Source organism: Pituophis catenifer, unplaced genomic scaffold (genome assembly GCF_029215685.1).
Source record: "Pituophis catenifer annectens isolate HBS135680 unplaced genomic scaffold, rPitCat1.0.hap2 SCAF_4, whole genome shotgun sequence".
Lineage (NCBI taxonomy): Eukaryota > Metazoa > Chordata > Lepidosauria > Squamata > Colubridae > Pituophis > Pituophis catenifer.
Window position 1 is genome coordinate 76,445,152 of NW_027256884.1, and position 25,563 is coordinate 76,470,714.

General features: G+C 33.5%; 1 protein-coding gene across 1 annotated transcript in view; it reads left to right on the top strand.

The window, feature by feature from the left end:
• The first annotated feature begins 9,594 nt into the window (after positions 1–9,594).
• The window catches only part of ERG (ETS transcription factor ERG), a 42,063-nt gene continuing 26,094 nt past the window's right edge, over positions 9,595–25,563 (top strand). The window contains exon 1 of the mRNA XM_070943507.1: positions 9,595–9,693. Within this exon, the coding sequence (XP_070799608.1) occupies positions 9,595–9,693 (99 nt within the window). The remainder of the gene's footprint in view (positions 9,694–25,563) is intronic.

The following is a 25,563-nucleotide window of genomic DNA, read 5'->3' on the forward strand; positions in this document are numbered from 1 at the left end:
ACTCTTGTCAGATCCAGAGATCAATATTACTATTACTACTATTATTATTTTTTATTTTTATTATCATTAGAGCTGCTGTGTTCAAAGCCTGACAATTTTCTCAAATTATGTGAATCTGCTATTCTAAATACTGCTGGAAGACATTCAAGTTTGTGTTGCATCTGGATGTTTTCCAACAAAATGTTCTGGCTGATAAGGACTGCTTGGCTTTTATAAAGCAGCCATTTCTTTTTGCTAGGCCAAGGTTTAGTCTTTGGGCCACATTCCACATAATCTTGAGTGATTCCAGCAGCCACTGATTTGAACAAGATCAGTAGAAAGTGCATTTCTCCAGCACAGCAGTCTGTTAGCTGTAAAAGAAGTCCATCATAGCCCTTGTTGTATCTCTTAAATTTCATGAACCACAAAACCTGGTGGTTGATTAAAATCATTTAACAAATTATAATGCAATTATGTGGGCTTAAGGCAAATGCTGCATTCCATTTTTACCCTCCTGGAGAAGTTCGGGAAAAGGGCAAACTTTGTTTTGGCTAAGTGAGATTGCATTTCTAATATTTGGGGGGGAAATTGCTTAATAAAATACCAACTTTAATTTGAAAAATCACATTTACCTTTTATAGTATAATAGAGTTGCTGCCTTGATAATTCATAGTAGAAAATGCAAAGATTTCAAAATTAAAACAATTAGTTTTAATCAAGGGCTGTGCTGTTACTTTTCATGAGTAATTTAGGATTTTTCTGCATAGTCATGCTAATATGCTTTTCTCCTGATTGTGAATTAGGAAGAGAAAAAGGTCTATCAGTTTAAATTGTTATGACCCATAATCTTCTTTTACCATTCCCTAGTCTGTGGCTTGGCAATGTAATAAGGGGTAGTTTCAGGCACCAGTTGATAGTTCCTAGCTGCTCTTTCCCTTCACATCTAACATAAACTACTAGTGGGAAGACCAATCATCAATCATTCTCTTGGAAGTGTGGTAGGGCAGGGTTGATAGTCAAAACTATTTTTCTTTGACTGCTTATGATAGCAGGAAATAAAAAAAAAACACTTTATAATATCATTTTTAATTGCTGCCATCTAGAGATCATATTAATTATTGCAGGTTGCCTGGGAAATTACAGGTAGCTCTTGATAAATGACTACAACTGAGCCCAAAATTTTTGTTGCTAAATGAGACAGTTAAGTGTCCCATTTTGTGACATTTCTTGCCACAGTTGTTAAGTGAATCACTGCAGTTAAGTTAGTAACAAGGTTGTTAAGTGAATCTGGCTTCCCCATTTACTTTGCTTGTCAGAAGGTTGCAAAAGTTGCAATTGTCCTGTCCAAGAAATAGAAGTTTGATATACCTACCTCAAGCAACACTTCCTGCCTCCGAGCCAGCCTTAGAAATCAGAAGAGCAGGTTCGAAATATAGATTGGAGAAGTCAAATCATAGTGTTATCAGCCTTATTGTGGCTTTGGATCATTCTTTCCTTTTCCCTTTCTGACACCAGTTTCCTGCACAAATTGGTTTTGTTGTTGTTGTTAAGCAAATAATTTCTGTCTCTCACCTCCACTCCACATTTATGTGCGTATGTACTGTAGTTGTCTGTTTTCTCACATTTTCTCTTTCCAGCAGAATGTACTACAAACCAAATAGCATGATTCCTGTTTGACAGATCTGTCAGTCTCCTGGAAGCTTGATAGCTTGATGTAATGGGTCTAGTTTTTCTCTCTCACGCCCAAAGCCAAAATGGCTACAATGCCTGAATGAATGCCAGATGGGAAGAGGGCATTTGCTCAGCTGACTTGCCAGGCCAACTGGCGCTGAGCAAATTGCTGCCCATGCTTAGAGATTGGAGAAATCGCCTGGGAATGAAATGGAGGCAACATCATGACTGACTGTCATTTCAAAGCTTTTCTATGCACATTTAAGACATAAAGGTTATCCCTTGGGATGAATGCTACTCTATCTTATACAATAATAAAGTAGAAGTATAGCATTAAAACTAAAGTTAATAACAAATGAATGTCAAACCATATAAATACATTTAAGTTACCTGAACTTGTTTTCTGCACTTGTGATGTATCTCTACCATTTCCAAAAGAAAACAAAGAAGTGAAAGGTGTTCCATATTAACTAGAAAAGGAACATTAGAATGCTAAATAAAGATAGTTGGCAACCTATAGGGGTTTGTATTGTTGGGCTGACCATAAACAATATCACTATTGTAAAATTAATCTGGGCTGCAATAGGTTAATCATCCAATACTAGTGATGTACACCTATTATTGACAGTGAAAAGTGAGATTTGTTTGAAATTTGCAGTGTTTCCCACAGATGATATTCTTACTGAATATATTCAATCTCTTAATTGCAAAATTGCACTCACTTTAAAAATCCATAGATTTTAAAGGAGCATAGTTCAAATGCATTCCAATTATGTATAAAATCTATCGTGTTTCATCTCTTCATTTTTGGAAGTTGAAGCATTGTGGCAGTATGTGTCTGTTTCTGTCTGCGTATCTGTGGCTGTTCCTGAATGCAAGAATTTAACCTGAGTAAAAACCAGTGAAGCAGATTTATAAATATAACAGAAAAGAGATTTATTTACAGGAAATACATTATTCCAGATCAAATCTATAATTCTGATTGGTGGGCTTTACATTCTAATTTTACACTTTATAAAAAATGCTAACATAGAAAACCATTGGGAAGCACATCAAAAACAAGTGGAGAAAGATGAGCCAAGCATATTTACAAATCTTATTTTGAACAAATAGGGAGAAGTTTTACATGAGTAAGATGTCTTCTTTTTCTAATTTTATTTATTTATTTATTTAATTATTTTAAATTTTATATCATTGTTTTGTTTGTGTTTTTAAATAGGCTGTACACCGCCCTGAGTCCTTCGGGAGAAGGGCGGTATAGAAATAAAATTATTATTTATTATTATTATTATTAATTTTAGTAATTAATCAAATGGGAGAACTGCATTATTCTGTTTTGTGGAAATGGGCTATATTCATAACTCTTCACCTTAAAATTGTGAACTAACTTCTGTTTTTGTTGAATAAAGTCATTCTATGAAAAAATCAGGATGCTTCCTGAATGTGGAATCCACAGCTTCACAATATTATGAAGTAATTATGTTTTACAATTAGCTCAGTTTAACAGGGTTGGTTTTTTTTTTTTTTTTTTTTTTTTTGAGCAAGCAGGACAATATGGAAATAAATTGAATTTAGAGCTATATGAAGTAGTACCAGTCTCATTGAATGGAATTTATTTAAGGTTCACAATATAACAAAAAACAGAAACAAGGCTCCAGACACAGAACTTTAGATCAGTACATATGGATATTAGGGTTGTTGTTCTATTATTGATGAAACACTTTGTTTCATTCTGATTATTAAATATTGATGTGTTAATATTGAGTGCACTCTGCCAAATGCAAAGTTCATTTTATAAACTCAACAATATAAAATGAACTTTGTGCCAAAATAAATAATTGTTCTCTATCAAGATAATAAATACTGTAAAGATTAAGATAAATTTGGGGATTACTATTATAAATTATTTTTATATTATTGTATCCAATATATGTATACACAGAGACACATGAGAGGGAGGCAGGAGGGAGGGAGGGAGACAGTCATAATGAAGGCTATGGGTCATATTTTATTAGTCCAATCCATTTAGTAAATAGTTGTTTACTATTTAAGGGGTGAGAAACGAGTGACTGTCCCAAAGTCGGGTTCAATATCTTAAACATTACACCACACTGGCTCTCATAGATAGGTAAATAAGTAGATAATAGAGAGCCCTAATAGGCACTTTTGTTGGAAAAAAATAAATTTGTATCATATGATATAGATGCATAACATATGGTAAGAAAGGAAAAAGTCTTGGTGGCCAAAGGGTGACAGCTTTGAATGATTAAAACAATCTGGATAAGTCCTAGTTTTCCTGGTTCACTAAGATTCAAATTAATACATTTCACATCTGTTTCATGTTTTCAGACCCTAAGAATGTATACCAATCCAGTATTAGACGTCTGTCTGCTCTTATAAGGAATTTAATTTGTGCCTCAATAAATAATTTCAGATTGATTGGATGAAATCTCAACCCTTGCAAGTAAAATTTATTTAATACGTTAGTGAACACTCAAATACAAAAAACAGAAAAGACAATTTTTAAAAAACTGAATATTAATCCTTACCTGGAAAGAGAAATATCACTTCTCTTTTATCCCTTATTTCTGTAAAGTTTGAGCCTGAGAAATTTTAGCAGTAGTGAGAATAGCATGTGAAGTATTTCATTGCATTCTTGTTGACAAAAACCTTAACACATTTTAAATAATGGGCAATAGATTACTATTAATTACAATAGATTACTTTTGGCCTTTTAACTAGAGGATAATTTTGTTATTGACTTTAGTTGCACTTATTGATTGTGCAATATCCATTGGTGATTATATTTATTCAAGAATTGTTTTCTACATTTTCAGTTGTTAAGGCAGGCTTCTTCCCTGAGCCCAACTCTTCAGAATCATTTAAAAAAAAAAATTCAGTATCTGATGCTGAATATACTTTCAGTTTATATTTAGGGATAAAAATGGAGTCAATTGCTGTTATAAACTAAAGAAAATTTATATTTGATGCCTAATAAAATAGGTTAATTTTCTCAATAAATCTTTTCTTTAGAAGAATGGTGAGCACCATCTAGTGACTAAAATAATGTTCACATTTAATCTTCAGGGTGAAAACTATTCTCTACTATGTGGTGACTAGATTTGCTGTTAAAGCTTACTTATAAGTAAGCATAAATATAACTGTCAAACTTATTTAAATTAAGCACCATTTTTTTCAGATTTTGAAGATGCCTTCTAACATACTTATCTGTCAATTCTGTAAGAACTTGACAATTTAAAACCTAACTAGCAGACCTTTTCCTCCAAAGATTTGTTATATAGGTTAATTATAATAATTTGTCTCCATTTAGATTGAATCTTCTGACATGTCTTGGGCTGTCTGTTCTTAACCCTTATAACAAGAACTTCTTTTTTCACTCCAACTCTAGGAAAATAAAAGTGAAAGGTAAAGCAATCAATGCATACTTTAAAGCAGGGATTTCCAACCTTGGCAATTTTAAGACTTGTGGACTTCAACTCCAAGAGTTCCTTAGCCAGCTTCTCTGAGATAGGAGCAACAGCAAACAAAGCAAATGAAAAACAATAGTCAGCCTAGCCAAAAAAAAATAGTTAATTAACATCTTTTTTAGTAATACTTTGAGTTTTAGTACATATTCAGGTTTATTGCAGAAGAGGATAGTTTTAGAGAGATATCGGCATCCCTTTTATAAGGTTGTTATGCAGGTGCTGCTTGATGCTGATGCTATTGTTCTTCCTTATCAGTTTTATAATTTTATGTAAAGGTTGGAGGAGCAAAAGCTATTAGGAAGTTGTTTTATCCATTCAAGCAAAATATTCTCATCTTTGGGATTTAGCAAATAAATCATAACATTATCTATTGTTAAATAATTTGGTCAAGATACAAGAAAATGTGTTGCATGATATATAACTCTACTCTGCTGCTAATATGAGCATTTGTAGCCAAAGAATTATATATAATTTCTTCTTTCTTGTTAGATAATCATTTCTGTATAGATTTCCAGCTGTATTAGATTAATATGTTTTAATTAAGTATGAATGGTTGATATCATAGAATACTACTTAATATGAACATCAGGAAACAATATTTTGATTTAATGAGATCTTTATTTCCAGTACGAATAGTTTACATCTTTTATTGATCCACTTTGAGGTATTGAATATACTATATATAGAGCTGGTCAGCCTCTTTGTTCTACAATTTTACTTATGAAAGTATTATCCAGAGGCTTCTTAGTGATTAATATATTGATGCTTTATTTGAGGAATATACTGCAAAACATAAGGCTTACCACTAGAAGATTCTTTTACATGCCTTTCCAAAGGGACATATTATCACTAGCCATGTGATGATGTACCTGTGTGATCTTTGCCTTGCAGTATATCATTTTTTTTCTACTCTGAAAACTGATTTTCATATGGGGACAGCTTTATTTTTGTTTCTGCTGTTGTGCTTGCATATGGGAAAACACAGAAGTAAGGCAAAAAAAGATATAATAGGGATTGTATTAAAATATTCAACCATATTTTGCTGCAATGCATACCTTCCTTCCTTCTTTCCTTCCTTCCTTCCTTCCTTCCTTCCTTCCTTCCTTTCTTCCTTTTTCGTTTGGAATCTCAGATAAGAAACTGGATGTAATTTGGAAGGAAATAAAATGCAAATGAATATGGGAGCAACAGTTTTTGAGTATATTTGAGGTCAGGAAAATGATGGTTCAGATGTTGATTACCAAAGTGTGGCAAACCTTTTTTCAAAGCTGATGACTAACTAAATAAGTACACTAAATAAATATAAAAATGAAACTCTGTAAAATTTAAACACATGTCTTGTTGAGATAAAGTTAATATTTTACAATTTAAAAAATAAATCAAAAGATAGAGAAAGAGAAAGAAGGAAGGAAGGAAGGAAGGAAAGAAAGAAAGAAAGAAAGAAAGAAAGAAAGAAAGAAAGAAAAGAAAAGAAAAGAAAAGAAAAGAAAAGAAAAGAAAAGAAAAGAAAAGAAAAGAAAAGAAAAGAAAAGAAAAGAAAAGTTCTTCAGGAAACGTATGCCATTTGTCGTAACAATTAGTCTTTATTTGCTTAAAGGTAGTTCTAAACAGAATGCTATAGGTAAAAATCACATTTAAGCATTTTACTTTTAAAATAGTTTTTAACCTTATTCTTGTAATGTATAATATAAATTTAATGTATAAATTTTATTACTATTTCTACTTTAAAAAAATACACATTTACAAAATTTATTAGAAAGGGGGGGGGACCCCAAAGAAAATTATAATTGGTCCAGTAGCAAGATCAGTGACAGAAAACTAAAAGTAATTGAATTAACTGTCTAATATAGCTGATGTTGTAACTGTTATGAGAGCTAAATAATTAAATAAGCCAGTCTAATGGTTAAAGCATAAAGCTAGAAACAAAGAGGTTGAGTTCTAATCTTGCCTTAGGTAAAGTAATAAATGTAGGATAAAATTATTATTAGGTTTATGATAAATAAAAATATTAGTGTTTAATACTCCTTTATGTAACTGGATATTTAATTTTCTTATTGATAGGCCCCAGTTTATGCGAGTTGGAAGAAAAGTTTCCAATTCCATCTCCTTGAATACAGGTTCCCCACAGGTCTATGTCTTGAGTCCACTATTGTTTACCTTGATGACCCACAACTGCTGTGCCAAATCTGCTACAAATCATATTGTGAAGTATGCGGATGACATGACAGTTGTGGGTCTTATCTGGGATGACAATGAAGGTGCTTATAGGGAAGATGTGAAGGTTCTGGAGGACTGGTGCAATAAAAGTAACCTGGTTCTAAATGTTAATAAAACAAAGGAGATCATTGTAGATTTTAGAAAGCGCCAACATGGTCATACTCCATTCAGTATTAAGGATGCAGCTGTAGAGATGGTCAACAGTATTAAGTATCTGGGGTGCAGATAATTAATAATCTGAACTGGTCTCTCCATACGTCGTCCTTAGTGAAGCGTGCAAACCAGGTTTGCATTTCCTGCATCAGATGAGGAGAGCACAACTTTCTCCTTCTGTCCGGGCTACTTTTTACAGAGGCATGATTGTGTGTGTTTTAACAAACTGCATCACTGTTTGGTTTCGTGGCAGCAGTGCCTCAGACAGAAAGTCCATACAGAGAGTGGTAAGGACAGCTGAGAAGATTATAGGAAGATTGCTTCCTGTTATTCAGGATACTGCTTATAAGCGCTATGTACTTAGAGCCCAAAGCATGGTTAGAGACCCCACACACCCACCTCACGGTCTGTTTCTGTTGTTCCCCTGTGGGAGGAGGTTTCGAAGTATTTCTAGCAGGACTACCAGATTCAAAGCTAACAGCTTTGTTCCCTAGGCCATCCATCCTGTAAACTCCCAAGATTCGTTTTTCTCACCATGTACATTTTATACATCCAAACTAGACTATGTTTTTTCTCTGTGTCATATAATATATGTGGGTATATGCATAATCTTTATTTATTTATATTTTTGTCATCTTAATGTAGTGTATATTGGAGGTAGTGACCCTTTGAGAGCTGTATGCAATGAACTTTCATTTTTATGTAATGCCAATTAGTGTACATTTAAAGTGACAATAAAGTTATTCTAAGTCTAAGTCTAAGTCATTAAATAAATTAGAATTTAATATTTTATAATTAGTTGCTGTCCATTTAGTTTCAGATCAGTTTATCTGAATTATAGCTGATGCCAAATTATTTTTATTATCAACCAAACACAGTAGACTGAAGTCCATGAAAAGGTAGACAAAGGTAGGTGAATTAGTTTATAAAGCAACCATATTGCTAAATGTTGAACAACAATAGAATTTGGCAACTTTTCTGGATATTACAGATAACCTGTTGCTAAGGGAATATTTCTTCCTCTGAATTACCAGGGCTATTGATTAAGACATACACTTAGTAGTAGAAAGAGGAATGAAGGAATGTGTGTAATTTTGCCCTAACAAAGAAACCTTAAATCTCCTGACACTATCAGGAGTACTTGCAGGTAGATCTCTATAAGCCATAGCAATAAGGTAGAATTCTCTTAGAGAATTCAGAGTCAAGCTCTTTAGGGCTTTGAAAGTAATTACTAATATTCGATGGTTTATCTTGAAAATCAACAGTTAGCAATTCCTAGATATATAATTTCGGTCTTAAGAACACAGACACAGATTGTATTAAAATATTTTATTCTCTTTTATGAATCCATCTGGTAATTAAGTTGTGTATTATGTTGCGCTCAACTACTATATGCTTCTAAGCTCTTTTCCCAGGGTATATATGAGACCCCATTTCACAATCCTTTCTTAAAACTAATTTAGGTTTTATCGTCATGTTTCCAGTAGTATACTTGGAAAATCTAACAAGTCTGAGGTGGCTTTCAGAATAACAGAGTTGGAAGGGACCTTGGAGGTCTTCTAGTCCAACCCCCTGGTTAATGTTATTTTAGACAAATGGTTAATTTAGTAGATGATGTTGAGGGATTGCCCTTGTACAAGTTTCTGCAACGTTCCATCTTGTTCCCCAATTCATAATTTTAATATTTAGAGAGCAACAAGATCTCAGATAATGCTACTCTTCTCCTATTCTTACCCTCTAACCCAGGAGTGTGAATGTACAGAAGTTATTTAAAATACAAGAGCAAATAAGAAATCCTGCTGATCCTAGATGTGTTCAGCATGTTAAGGATGGTGTTGTGAATGAACTTCATAGTTTAGGAATAATCTGCAACCATCCTTGCTTACAAATATGAAGATAGTAATGAAACATTAGCAGTGTCATCTTTTTGGACCTTAAGAGAGTCTGAGCCCTTAATTTATTCAAAATATGGAAGCCAATGTTGCTTGAATGGGATATATAATATGAAAGACCTGTGATTATCTATTTGTTTTCAGCTCAATGCAAAGTCCTGGAAGTCCTAAAGAGTTTGAGACAAGAGTCCTTCATGAATCAAATTCTCCCTTATGGGAACTTTGCTCACCTTATGGTCCCTTCTTACAGTCCCATATCTGCCAGATATTCATCTGGAAGGAACAAGAGAAAGGTAATTTTATAGTTATGCTCAGTTTATGAAATAATATTTTGCAAATATTATTATTTCACTTCTTATCAGGCACTTCTCTTTCATTTTTCCATTAAGGTTTTGTTGTTGATAAATGTCTATTTTTTTCCTTTAGTGTAAAAAAAGCCTTTGGTTTTTTAAAATTCATGATATTTTGTTGCAAGCCACCTTATTTCTACAGTGCAGGAAAAAATGAACATTCTATTATACAAATGTAAAATAGATAAATCTTTGTTTCCATCTGTTAAGTCACATACACTGTTTTTTATATTTCACAAGGTTGTTTAATGTTTATAGATTTAGAATAGAATATTTTATTTGGTCAGGTGTGATTAGACACACAAGAAATTTAAGATAGTATATTGCACAGTATCAGTGAATTCTGGCCAATCTTGACTTTGTTGCATCTCCAATCATTCCTAGCATAACAGATATTTCTAAGAAATATAATCATGTCATGACTAAAATTGGTAATCTTAGCTTCAGGTCATATTTCTGGTTTAATGAAGTCTAAATATCCTGGTTCACTATACTGGGTATAAGAGTAGGGTATAAGGGTATTTCACAGCCAGTAGCTGTTGGGCAGTATTGGGCATCAGGGTTTAGTGACCATGCTCTACACAATACATTTCCACATATTTTATAGGCAACTTAGCAGGGACTAACCAGGCTCCTGTCTTTATAGTCAAGTGTCCTAACTTCTGATTGGTCTTTAGCCAGGTGATTTCCAATTGGTTCTTTGTTTCTGCCCAATTGTGGTTGGTTGTTTTGGCTGCATTTGTTTCTGATGGATACATTGTTCATGTTGGCCTTTGCTCATTTTTGAAGTGCTCATCCCTGATTGGTTCATTGCTGGTGCTGGATTCTGGTTGGTTAGTCTGAGCACCTGAATATCGATAACGGCCTTGTCCAGGCAAATTTATGATTATCCCATTTTGGGGAGCTGATTCTTGGTTGGTTCTGCTTTTGGGCAGAATCTTGATGTGGCACAGGCAAATAACCAAGCTTTGTTAACCATCAGACATTTTTCTATTGTGCTACACCATAATGATCATAAAATTCAGTTCAAGGACACACAGATGCTGTCAACAAATATCAAACTATTTTGTATGCCTGCGCTGAGAGGCTATTAAGATCCATAAACATCCCAATAATTTCAACGAGAAAGAAGTCTAAAAACCACACCAAGATCCTACCCAAAAGCAGGATCAACCAGGATTGGTTGTACTGTTATACAAGGGAGCTATAAGAATTTTGGTTGGTTACCAAACACTGACATCATCACAGCATCTGACCAATCTCATCAGTTCTAGAAGGTGGGAAGTCATAGTGAGGAGACTCCGGCAAATCTCAGGATATAAGTTAGATTGGGAAGTTGAAATATACCCCAGAAGAAAACAAGAGCAAATGACTTCCATGTTTCTACCAAGAATGTTATGTGAACATATCCATGAAATCACTAGCAACTGAGCTGACTTGAAAAAGATTTCACCTGTATTATACACAAACCTTTGAAAGTCAGTGTAGTTTCTTTTTCTGCCTTCATAGAGCAAGTGATGGGAAAGGCCTTTCTCTTCTGGAGCTTCTGGAAAGTTGTTGCCAATTAAAATCAGCAGGTTGGTGTTCAATGGGACAAGATCCTGGCATAGAAGGCAGTTGGTTTCATTCAAGCTTAATTGTTGCAAGTTAGTTCAGAGATATTACTGCATCTACTGACATTTGTGGTTGACAGCAGCTTGTCCAATCTAAATTTGGCCCCAAATATTTAATCCTTTTAGGAGACCTATATCAAATTTGGCCCAGTTCATGTGACATCTGCATCCTGCTTCAGTATGTTAGACCGTATTTACTGCACATCATATCGCACCTGCCAACACTGTCATAGCCAATTGACATTTTTTTAAAAAAAAAACCTTGTAGCTGCATATCGTCAAGAAAAACAACATTGTTTTAGGACCTCTTATCTCTTAGCTCCCAAATATCCTGTTTCTTCAAACTGCAGTAGCCAGGACCAATAGAAACCTCTTCCTGCCACTGCCTGACTTCATTTCCCAGAGTTAGCACAATCTCATCCGTTCTAAATAACTTCATCAAAACTTCTTTCTGGTCAGAGTGAAGCAATAATTATTATTGACAATTATTAGCGATCAATAAGCTAGATACATTATGGCGAGCACTATTAAGGTAAGAAAGGGAATGCCTTGTGGTTAGCCTTTTTTATATTGTGCTTTTCCCCAAAAAATTTGCTTTTTAAACAGCAGTAAGGTAGAATTGGGCAACACCCCCACAGCCACAATAGAGGACAAGAAGATTTCCTTTGTACTGCTTAGTAAATTTCCTTTTTCCTACTCCCTGTCCACAAGGCTTAAAAACTTGAAACTGAGAAAAAGTTGGGTGTTTTTTTTAAATTCACTGTTCAGTGCTGTGGATTATACTTGCAAAGCCTTTGGAGGGAAGACCTGAATTTACTGGTTGCAATAATTTTTGAACAAATTTGGATATTTATCTGAATTAGGCTCTGGAAAAAGTAATTATTGAGAATTAAATAACACATTTTGGAATTCTTCTCAGCATTTGATTTGATGCTAAAATTTTCTTCTTTTAATTTGGATATTATTTTGAAATAATGTTTTATTCATCTTATTTTGTACTATGAGAATTAGTAAGGTTGTTCTTTTAAGTTATGCTTCATTTAAAAAAAAACATGGGGGAGTATTTAATAAAATCTGTGACAAGTTTGTGACTCCAGTTTCTTAGCGTTATTTTTAGCTTTTTAAAAAAACTGCTTAGCATGATAATGTTCCTAAGGCTGGATTATAATATTTTTGAGATAAAGAATATATTTATTTGTGTCTGTGTAGAATTCACTTATAGTTACAGCTCATAGCTAATAATCACAGCTATGGCAGTAAGTGTTAATTATCTGCTGAAGAAATAAACTGTATGTAATTTTGATTTACTATTAAGAAATAGGATGTATGTTAATGAAAAGCTCTTCAGGGTACAATATTTTATTAATAGCCATATTTTTATCTTTTCCCTAAACTAGAATTTTATATTTTAAAAACAAAATTAGTACATTGATAGCAGAATCCTATGCACATATATTAAGGCAATGTCTAACTAGATTTATTGCATATTATTCAGGTTTAAGTGATTTTAGAATTATAATCCATGTAATTTTCTTTAATAATAATAGTGACCATGGCTTCCTTTCATTTGATAAAGTTAATTAGTATATTTCATTAATTAATATTCTCAAGTATTATTGACTTGCTGAGATGACTGCAATATTGCTTTGTTTAAAAATCTTTTTATTTTATAAGCATGGACTCTCTGATAGTAGAATATTGAATGAGTGAAATATTGTTTAGTAAAAGTAGGAGAATAAGATAGATGGGCTTTATTCTGAAGGTAAAAGGGTTGAACATCTTTCCAATTAAGTTTAAAATGAATATTTTAAGACAGTAATATCAGAATAAAAGGAAAACCTAGCAAAAAATTTGGCTTTTCTATTTATTTAATCTTATCCACACTGAGTAAATATGAAAATCAGAATGATAAACCTGACTAATCAGAGCATTTTAAAAAAGAAATACCTATTAAAGCTAATAAAATTTATGATATCTTTATGCATTTTAATGATGTTATTAGAGCTATACTTTGTAATATAGCAGAAGGTTAACAATTATTCTAAAAATGTTATCAGAATTTTATCAGTCAACTTTGCTACCAATGTATAATTTTATGTACTTTGAAAATATAGGAATAGTGATTGACCGATGACAGAGGGAGTTAAATACTGTTATTTTAATTAAAATAAACCTGCACTGTGAGGTGTTCAGAAGATCTTGTTTTTATTTTATCTTATTTGAGGCTATTGCTTTTCAAGAAATTATTCTGATTACCATTCTAAGGAAATGTGAAAATCCTGGCTGATTTGCATCAAAAGTGTAGTTTAAATATGTCAAAAAATGTAAATTTGGCTGCATGGCATTGCAGTAATTCTTTATTTATTCTAACAATGCACTCTTACTTAAATTTGTTACAATAAACATGAATCTAACTAGGACGCATAATCATACTGCTATATGACCATACTGCCATATAACCAAAAATCTTTCTCCAACATAAATAGCTCTAATTTCTAATAAAAAATAGAACAATAAATAGATGAATAATATGCAATTATAATAAAACGCAGCAGTAGAAAAAGATAGGTTCTTACATTTTCACCTATTTTTCTCTTCTAATGGGCATAAAATTAATCTTATTACCAGTTTGTAATAAGATTGCGGGTATTTTTTTCAACTCCTGTTATTCAAAATTTGGGAGATATAAAAAGGAAATTTTATTCCACAGCAGGTCCTGTTATCTTGCTTCTGTGGCCATTGATTACAATGTAATCGTAATTGATTACATCAATTACAAGGTTATAATAATATGGTTTTTTTGTTAGCACTGGTTACCCTGAAACTGTGTACTGATTACATTTGCGGATAGCTAAACCGCCTAATCTGTCTCAGGACATATACACTCTTTTTTTCAATTGTTAGTTTCCTTTTTTGTGGTTGAAATGCTGTGCTATCTGAGATTAAATGTCTGCTTATTTAGAATGGGAATATTTGAGGTTCCATAGTCAGAGTTAAAAACGTGCATTTCTGCATAATACTCAGGCAATATATTAACTACAATGGTTTTTAAATATTTATTATAATCACTTCCTGAAAATATTGGCATACTTGTAAGAAAAGAATCTGTGCAATATATTTTAATGCCTAGGTTGAAAAAATTCAAGTATAATTACAAAATAAGACAGAGTGCAATTTTTGTTTATGTTTCTTATTTTTGCCAGCATTAATATAGACCAGTTAAGTGAAACAACGTGTTGTTACTACTTTTTGTTAGTCAGTAAGATAGTTTGCCTATAAAACACAAGAGTAAATATTAGTATAAACAGATATGATCAGGATACCAGTTCAGGTAAATCTTAAATGACTCAAGGTTGCACATCATGATAAAATGCTTTTTTATCTATTCAAATCTTCAGTATACAATGCTATTGCAAAGTTATGTACATCTAAACAGACCTAGCTGCTCTATCTTCAGAGCTAAAAATGAAGGGTGAAATAACGCAGTGGAACCCCAGGATCTCTAAGAGAAGGGCTTGAAAAGATATTTAATACAGAGACTGCTAAAAAAATATGGAAACCTCTCTATGTCTATAAAATATATAAAATAATTAAGGTTTGATGCTGCTGTAGATATCAAATTAAAGCTGTAGATGTCAAACATGAAGGAATCATAAATATAACACATTTGGCTGTGCTATTAAATATCCTATAGAAATATACAAGAGCCTTGTCATTTACAGACTTATATTATCATATCTTTTTTAGTCTCTAACCTGGGTCCATAAATGGAATGAAAAAGAAACATTTTCCCCACTATTAAATGAATTTTATAACACACTTCTTGCTAACTGCAATGATAAGGAATGTGAAATACTCTGACCAAGGATGTTTGAATCATTTGGATGCTTGTATCTTTTCTTGGAAGTGAGGGCTTGAAGGAGAAATGCAGAAAATACATCTATTCTGCTTTTGTCATGCTCATGTCATACAGTCTGTTTAACTATAAGAGTTGTTTTATCAATGAATCACTATTGTAGTTGATGTTTCTGGTTGGCATTTTTATACAGCTTCCTGAAAACAGAATAAATTAATGTTCTAAAGAAATGTTATTCCTCTTCCTTCCCAATTATTTTATTCCCTTGATTATTCATGCAAAATATGTTTAATCCAGTGGTTTTCATTTATTTCCTTTATATGGACCATTGTATAATCATCAGAAGATTTTTAGGATTATTAGATAAATCTAGAGTTGGCAATGTTGACACCCACCAGAATAACAATTATATTATCTCTTTTAGATTGCATTAGCAGTTCTCTGAATAAAATAAACATGAATTTAATTTAAAATTTTAATTAGCCAAAATATTTCAATAATATCAAATATCCTGAGATTTCAGGCAGTAATGCTGACTTCTGGCAGCTTTGATAGTCTAAAATATTAAGCATCAATATATAGATAGATATAAGATGATAGAGAGATAGAGACATAGAAATAGAGATATAGGCACCCACAGCAGGGGGCAGCACTTAGCCAACTGACTATTCTTGAACAGCCTTAGCACGGTTTTGAATCTGGTTTTACTTGGCTGAGAGACTATTGGAAATTGCAGGACTGTAGGTTAGATTGGTAGGTTGGAGAAACACCCAGGATGAAGAAACTGGAAAGCATTTCCGTACTATTGTCAGGAAAACAAGATAGGTCAACCTGAGGTAACCTTGGTCTTATTTGAAGGAACTTCTGATGCCACAAGTGGTCTATAGTCCACAGGTTGAAAGCCATTGCCTTATACTGTAATTCAAATTTACTGATCTATAGTTCTTATAGATGTTAAGCTGAGTGATGTAGATTAGTTGCGTTGTGATGGATAATTTGGGGATTTCTACTATACGAATAATCTTATTCGTATAGTAGAAATCTAACATATGTTAGATTTCTTTACATCTAGTTTTTAGATTGGTATATGCAGCATGACACTATTATTTATGTGCTTTAGCTTTGGAGTTGAAGAACAGAAGAACAAAAGCACTACCGTATTACTTGAAGCCTGCTTAAAAAGAATTGATTTGTAACAATGATTAAATCTATAGTGGTCCTTTTAATACTCTTCTCCATCCTTTAACACTCCTTTATATTCTGTTCTATTACCATGTAAGGGATATGTACAATTTTTCAAACAGGGCCTTTAGCTATAACAGTGGTCCCTAAACGGGGGGTAATTAGCCTCAAGGGGGTTATTTGGGCATATCCCCAAGATAATGAAGCTATTTGTAATTTTGAATTAAGGATCCAGTTTGGGATGCTGCTGCCAAGATGCTTGACTAAAACTACACAGTTTAGATTCTTTGTGGGGATAATGACATTCAAGAACAGGAAAGGGGATAATTGGGTTAAAAAGATTTTAAAAAAACTAAGTTAAACTTTATTTTTACTTGGCAAGCCCATAAAATGTATATAATGCATCAATTCTGCATGCTGTTTCTATTCTTCTCTTATTTCTTAATTCATACTAGATGTAACATGTTTATATTACATATTGAGAATAAATCCATCCAAAGGAAGACTTCTTTTTTCTTTCAATAGTTGGGATAATTATGCAGACCCCTACACTTTTATAGGATAATATAGAAATTGATTTCTCTGGTCACAACTCTTTTTTCCTCTTAAGCTATTATATTAATATGTTTGTCAGAGAAATCAAATCAATGGTTAACAATTCATATTATCATGAATACTCTATTTTAGTCTAGTTGCTGCCAACTGCATCCATTTTCATGAAGCTCAATGAGGTGTTTAATGATAAATATAAACAGCACTTAAATAACTGTATTCATATCTGTTATTAGAAAAATAGAATATTCTCAAACATCTGTTAAAGTTTTTAAAAGAAATGGATTTGTTTGAAGTGTTAAAAGAAATCTATAAAATAAGCCTGATTTTATGAAAAATACATCTTCAAAAACATTTGTAACTGCTTTTATGGTTTTAATTGTGATATTGTTCATTGCCCAGAGTCAATTGGATTGAGATGGGTGACTATAGAAATTGAGTAAATAAATAAATAAAAAACTTGACTGAACTTTCAGATATAAATTTATGTGAGAATCTGAAAATTATACCCTGAAGTGGTATTTCTTAATAGACAAATTCTTAAAAATTGTGTAGAAAGGGTAGTATATTAAAGTCCCAAATGCTTTATTCTTTTAGTATAGATTGGTTGGAAATCTGAATTTAATTAAATAAGTACTATGATTATGTTACCTAATAGTAAGATGACATAGAAACATAGCTCAATACATGAGCTCCAACAAGGAAGTAATTATAGCTATTAGCAAGTCCTGGATCTATCCACTTAAGTTGATTTGTTACAAACTGGAATAATATAACTAACTTTTTCCTTAGGTTATGCAAATACTTTCTTTCTATATGATTGATACTTGCTATATGCTGCAGAATCCCAATCATGTATGCAGAATTTATTGTGCATAAAACTGAACATATGTAAGCTATCTTCATGCGTTCAGATGAATGCAACAAGACTTAGGTAAGGTCAACAGACACAATCCTGCTGATTCATGAATTCATTTCTTTATGGATGAACTTATTTAAAGAATTCTAAGGAAGTAATAGCAAGCAGTCCTGGCTTCCCTTTCTGCTCAGCTCTGGTTTCTGATTCTGCAGAAATATTTGCTCACTACATTTGTTTGTCAAATGGACAACATAATGTAGCTATTTCAGATGTAGTATGCTCCAAAAGTATGACTTATATGTAATAACAATTACAATCTAACCTATCTGGAAAGCAGTAGTCTGGAAATGGTTGCTGCAAAGTGTCAATATAACAATTAGAATAAATCTGGCTGAAGGGAGGAAGGAAGAAGAACAAGTCAAAATCTCTTATATTTCTAAATAATGCAGTCCCTTCAAAATTATGAATCAATGCTATTAGGGACCAATATTTTTTGGTGGACATTTGTCATTCTTGAGAGCTAAAAATATTTTGCAGAATAATGCATATATTACCTAGATAAATAGTAAATATATTGGCAAAACTCTTATGCTAATGATAACGAACCTGTAGACAGATAGTTCCTGTCTCCATTTCCTTTCTGATAGCTCATCAGATCATAGCTCATCAGATCAGGGGCTGTCATTAAAGGAAATTTTTCAATGGGAACTTCCTGTCTACTCATATCTAATTCATTAGAAAGAATGCATTTCTGTTTAATAGAAATGTTCAGAAATTAGCAATTTTTAAAAAATAATAATAGTAATGTTGAGGAACTTGTTATCATAATTTTCAAAAAGGCTTCTACAGCCTCATTTCATTACACTATATGGAATTAAATGAAATATATGATTGTCGCCCTGACTTTATTCCGAATTAAGGAATTACATGGTTGTTAAAAAGAGAGTTTTTTATATGATTCTACAAAACAAGTGGAATCTTTGTTTGCTTGTATTATACAAGAAACAACTCAATTAGATATTACCTGAACTTTAGGAAGGACAAACAATTTCCTTGTTACCATTATGGAATGAAATTGTTTAAAAAACTTTACTGTTGTTATTTTTTAAAAAAAGAAATAATGATACATAAAATACCATAACCATCACTATACTGGTTTAAGATAAAATCTTGTAAAGTTGTTCATAATTGGCAAAATGGATAAATCATGTAATAGTTCCATGTAATAGGTTCCAGATAAATATATATTGTAGATTTCAGTATTTTCAAGGAAGCCAATCAACTTCCAACTAGTTTTAAACTGGATTTTTATATATATGAATGTATTAATTACCCAAATATACTAATTTATTATCCAATAATTAAGTAAAGCTCAGAAATTATTCATTCCATTCCTACACCCCATATCTACAACCTGTTCCTATTATTCAGGCTTCAGATTGTGTAGGTTTTACAAAAGTGAAGTTGTCTTTAAAATTGTTTATAACAGTTAGGCAAAACTTGTCAAGTGAAGGTTAATTGCCCTTCAGTTAAAGCAGTTCTCTGCACAGATGGGTTATCAGGCCCCAACACTCATTACAAGATTAATCTTGTTTCCGACAAGACTTCCCTTTCCTCCAACTGATTTTGCTCAGGCACTGGATCTTTCATCAGCCGTTAAAATAAGGGTGGATTACCCCTGGGATATTTAATGCTTGAGTGCCACGAAACAATACAGAATGTGTGACATATCTGCAAAGAACATCTTTAAGAGACAGCACATTTTCTTAGCATTATGAAGGCCGAGATTCATAAACAACTGAAACAATTGCAAGGCTTTGAATTAGCCACATGAACCAGATTCATCTTGAGCCTTCCTTCAAATGTTAGCATTGTGCTGAATAGACTTCAGATTCTTTTCAAGACTGCATTTTCTTGTTATTTTAAGGAATGCTTGTGATGATTTTTATGAGATTTTCAAAAACACTACTGGGAAAACTCACAAGTTATACTATTCTGTAAAAGGATTTAGCATGATTGCCACAGGTTTTTTTTCTTTTGTTTTAAACAAGGTTTTTGTTTAAACATTCATTTAACGTTCAATTTCATGATTTTTCCTGGTTAATTGTGGTGGTCTTCTTAAATAATTATTGACTCTCCATTCCATCTGAGGGAAGAAGTTTCACTTTGAAGTAATGGAATACTAGATTATTTATTTCCCCCCCCTTTTTTTTTTTTGCAGAAGTATGGTGTGTGATTTCTTATACATTTAATAATAACTTTTAAAACAATACAACAAAGATTTGACTGTCATGTGATATCATTTGCCTAACATATCTATTTAAAGGAGTAACTAAAGTATTTCAGTATGGCATTCTGCATATGGCAAAAGACTTGTTTTGTCTGCCAAATAATCCTATGGAAGCAATACTGAAAGGAAATGTTGCCTCATAATTTTATTTTATTGAGAGGTTTCATGTGTTGTCAATATGAAAAAAGTTGATGGATCAACTACCTATATGAGAAAAACAGGAAATACAAGTCAGAACTAGTCTAGGACAGTAAAAGAGATATAGGAAGTACTTCTTTAAATTCATTTTTAAAAAAGTCTTCGGACAAAGTTTATTTTGGGATGTTTGATATAACTTGGCAAAGATCTGGCTGTTCTGTTCCTTCCATGAAACTTCAGTAAATTCCAAAACAAATATTAACAAATATTAATAATCCCAATCAACAATCTACCTTGTATTTCCACATAATTTCCTGCTCTGTCCCCCAGTCAGCAACTAATTTGGCTTCTATAAAGATTTCCATAAACTTTAAAATGTTTTGCATCTCAGGAGGACATAAGATAGAAGAAAGGAAAAAGTTGCCTCCAATATGATGTTTTACTCATGTGTAGAGCTGAACAGTCTACTACTAGTCTATTTCAATTTCCATGTTTTAAATTGTAATTCTATGATTGAAATTTGGAAACATGCATTAAAAAGCATAACTTTGTATAATGCTTTTTTAAAAATTTTCATTTACATATACAATTTTTCTACATAGCATTTTGCAATACAATATAAACTGCACTAGTGCAAAAGACAATTAGATTCCAATCTCTAAAATGCTCTAAAGATATATATATATATATACGTAGTTGAACTTTCATTGCTTAAAAAAGGGGTCCAAATGTTTTTATCTACTAGAATAGTGTGGTGATCTCGCCACAGATTTTTTAAAAAATGCTGCCAAGGTAAGGACAATTGTTTTCAGGTTACTATGTGTTGTGGCCCGTCAGCGGCCTGTGCAGTTAGTAGCTGATTCCGACAGTGAGGAGGCTGGTGTGGTACTGCACCAGCAGCTTGTGCAGTTGGCACTCGAGTCAGACAATGAGGAGGCTGGAGAAGATGTGGTGCCAGAGGCGGGAATTCAGCCAGGGCCTTCAGAACTTCCAGAAGTTCCCATAAGTGAAGAGGAAGAAGAGGAGGAGCCTCTTCTCAATGCACAAGCGTGCAGAGCTGCGAAAAGGCAGGAATGGCTCCTTAGGAGGTCTCCTCGAGAGTAAGGCTTGGGGCTAATTGGCCATTCCCCTAGCCTATTTAAGGAAGGACACCGACTGATGGAAACAACTTCGTTCAAATTCCTTCGCATCTTGATTACAGAAAACATTTGATTTGGCTCTTGTTTCTCTCTTATCAGTTTTCCTGCAAATTGCTTCTGGGCATTCTGCCAACCACAGTAAGATTATGGTTATCTGAAATACTGTGCCTCAGAACTGAGTTATTATTCTTTGAATTCTTGTCGGCTGTTAATGAAGTTAAATTAATAGCCCTTGTTCAGAAAAGACTGATTTATTGTACTTGTGTTTGAACAACTACTAAGAAAGTTCATTAGTAGTCTTTAAATAGTAAACTAAGGTTTATATGGACTTTGTGCATGCTGTGTTCTTTGGGGTCTGTAGCTGGGGCAGAACACTATGTGAATATATACAGATATTCTGTCATCATTATCATCATTGTCATATATGCTGCCCTACTCCTAGTAGTATAATATTGCATAATCTACTCAAAGCATGCTATAGGATACTTGATACATGCATAATTAATTACATTCTTGTCTTTTTCCCTTACTCTCTGAGTGGTCTCAGCCCTAAGCCATAAGACTCCCCCATGGAAGTACATATGATTTTTCCGTTTTGCTTTTGAGAAATCATATAGTAGATTCTTGTAAGAATTGCTAAGTGTTTGCTAAGCAGGTTGAATACAATTCTTCATGTATTTACAAGCCACTCTTTTGGAACTAGTATTTAGACAAGCTGTTATAGCTCCCTCATCTTCAGAATTCCTACCATTTCACCAAAGTTGGCTGTGGAGTCACCCACCTTTTTTCTAGAGTTCTCAAATTCCACATCTTTTGGACTTCCACTCATTTTCACCAGCACTAAATAACTCACTAAATAAAAGAAAGCCTGCCCTGTTCATCCCCAAGCTGGGCAAAAAGAAAAGGAATAACAGTTCTGTGACTCTCTGATATTGGCCTTCTTAAGCTCCACTGCTACCAGTTCTCCCATTGCTAGATTCAGCAATCTGAATTGTCCAGTGCCATGAGTTCTATGAGATTTGTCATAGAACTCATTGGAGGCATCTTCCTCCAGATAATTTTGTTTATTTACCAAATGACTGGTAAGATATTGCCCTGCCTATACTATATCTTGAGATACCTAAGTATATAGCTGGACACCTTGCTTTTGAATGCCATCTCTCTCCAGTCATTGGAACCACTGTATCTTCTGAATAATGACTATTAACTTCTGGAGCAAATCATGGCATCAGCCTTATCATGTTCCTAATCAATAGTATGTCCTAGACATATATCTAGGACAATATGTCCTAGATATATTCTTCTTGGAACAGCCAAACCTCAGCTGATATATGGTAGTTCATTATATATACTGGTTTTGCACCTATATTTTCCCATCTAAATATATTAATTGATTTCTCCTTGATTGGCCCATATTAGATGGTATATTAATGAGCTAATAGTTCCATCAGTTTGGAGAGTACTTTGAGTCTTTCAGGATTGTCTCCAAGGTGGAATGTCTATTTATGTCCAACAATAACGTGGGTTATGTGGGTTGCCCAATACCAAACAAGCTGACAGAAGGCCTACCCCACTTTCAATCTATATGCATACAACAGTGTGCTCATCAACCAGTTCATCCATAGTTAGCTGGGTATTTAAGAATAAAAACTGCATTCCTTAGTCATCAAAAGATTTTTTTGGGGAGCCTTCAGTACTTAACCTTCTGCAAGAGGGATGAGATTTCCAGACAATTAGAAGCAACTTTTTGTTCGGATGGAATGCACCTCTGCTATATCTTTTTCCACCTGTTCATCAAAGTCATTAAAGGGTTAACAGAATTCATCCATCTGCAACATTCTCATAATTATAGATGACCTCTACAGCCTTAGGTTGCTTCTTTGTTGCATCAGTTGTATCTTCTTACCAAGCCTTTCTCTGCCAGTGAACCAACCTGATTTATTCTCCTTCCATCAAACCTCAGTTTCAATACCTTGTATTTTACGGCTTGGTTGAAAGTGTTATCCTGGCTTCTTGAAAACCAGCCGTATAAGAGTCAATGAAAATCCTTTGCACAAGAAGAATACTTAGATCTCCAGCAAGCCCATATGAAAGGTGTGGTCTTACTTCCCTGTTCTTCTCCAAATATATAATAGTAATTCTAATAATTTCCTTGACCTGACTAAGGAGCCATGTCCTCTTTAACTCCACACTAGGTCTAAGACAGTGTCAGATATATCTGCAGCTTTCCTTCAAATAATCATATTATCAAAACTATGCCAAAGAGCAGTCCATTCTTTGATCAATTGATGTTAATAAAACGCCACATAATAAATTAGCTCCTTATCCATGTATAGGAACCATAGAAACTGTAACAAAATTGAGGAATTGGTACCAAAGGTGACTGCTTGTTTTTTGTGTCTTTGTTTTCTAGTAAATGCATATGGTCTGCCCTTTAGCTCCACTTTGTGTAAGCTGGCCTCATAGTTTCTTCGTGGATCCAAAATATTAGATTTGGCATGAGTTATCTCAAATCATGATTGGTATGCATAAAGGGGGAATCTTCCATCTAACACGCCAGTTACCTCTAGAAATTTCCAGCTCTACAGAAGCTCGTAGTATATGCATGTGAATTCACCAATCTCTTTGAGAATTCCAATAATATACACATACATAAACACACAAGGGACTGAAAAATGATTCTAAAAATGTTATACTTTGAAATTTAGCTTTTGATTGGTGTTATATCTTTAAACATATTAGTTTAGCAAAATTCCTTGAAAATAATACTTCTAAGGATTATTTAGATTTAGTGAATGTATTATTTTATTTATTCTTTATTATTTAATCTTTATTCAGATATTTAAACTGTGACAAATACTCTACCACAATTTACTAAACTCTTTATTGTTTATGTACCTTTGGTTTTTTTGTGAATTTGTTACTGGAAAAAGAAAATAATGCATTAGGTATAACTGCCTTAATCTATGCAAACAAGATAGTTCTTGTAATAAACTAATGTGTAAAACAAATACTAGTACAAACCAATTTTACTAAAAGGATTTTGATTCCTGAGCAAAATGACCTTAAATCCTGCAAAAACTACATGATTATTAATGGAGTCTAATATGTCGAAATACTAGATACATTATTTTATACATGTTCAGTCATAAACTTAGATGCATATTTTTATTGGATAGCCAGAGTATTGTGACCATTTGTATAGTATAGGGACATAAACAGAGAAACACATAAAGAAACTTTAGTAGGACTGCAGCTGGGATGAAGAACATGAGTGAATGATGCCAGGATTTTGAAAACCTATATTGTATCATAATGGTAGACGTCAACTTAAAAATGACATGCATGGAACACCTTCCTATGAAGAAGGATATAGGCCAGTGGTGGCGAACTTTTTCTGGACTGAGTGCCCAAAGCCTGTGCATGCACCCAAACCTCCAAAATGTAATGTGCACACTGCCTCTGAGCATTCACCCCGCCCCAGAGTATGCACACCCCGGCACATGCATGCACCCCCCTGCACACACATGTGGCCCCTGCACACAGCCCCCCACGTATTTGTGTGCACCCTGTGCATGCGCCCAACCCCTGCGCATGCAGATGCACCCCCACACATGTTCGCCCCCACATGTTCGCCCTGCCCCCGAACATGTGCTGCAGAGACCCGAAGACCAGCTGGCTGGCGGGAAGCACGTGTGCATGCACAGCAGAGCTGAACTGGGGCGATGGCTTGCATGCCATCAGAGAGGGCACTGCGTGCCACCTCTGCATGCCATCAAGGATATGAGAAGGTTTTTTTAACAACAATGAAAGTGGACTGAGTGAGATGGGTAGGATACTGATAAATGAAATTATAAGTAGTCATTTCTTAGTTCATACTTTAAGGTTTAGTATACCAAATCACTTGGTACTTTTTAGTTATTATAGCTAAAAACAAATTTCTATGTATGTCTCTGGATATTAATCAGCAGAGCATGGTTAGATAACCCAAGCAAGCAGAAATATGCTTAATGTGTTTTGGGAGCCCAAGTATATAGACTGATTATGCAAAATAGGGGTGGTGAGAAGATTGTTATATTTACTAATACTATATATTTGGCAAATCATATAACATGATCCTGGAGGATTCTTGGTAGCAAGCAATAATATGTACAAACAAAACAAAAAGAAATCGATCACAATAA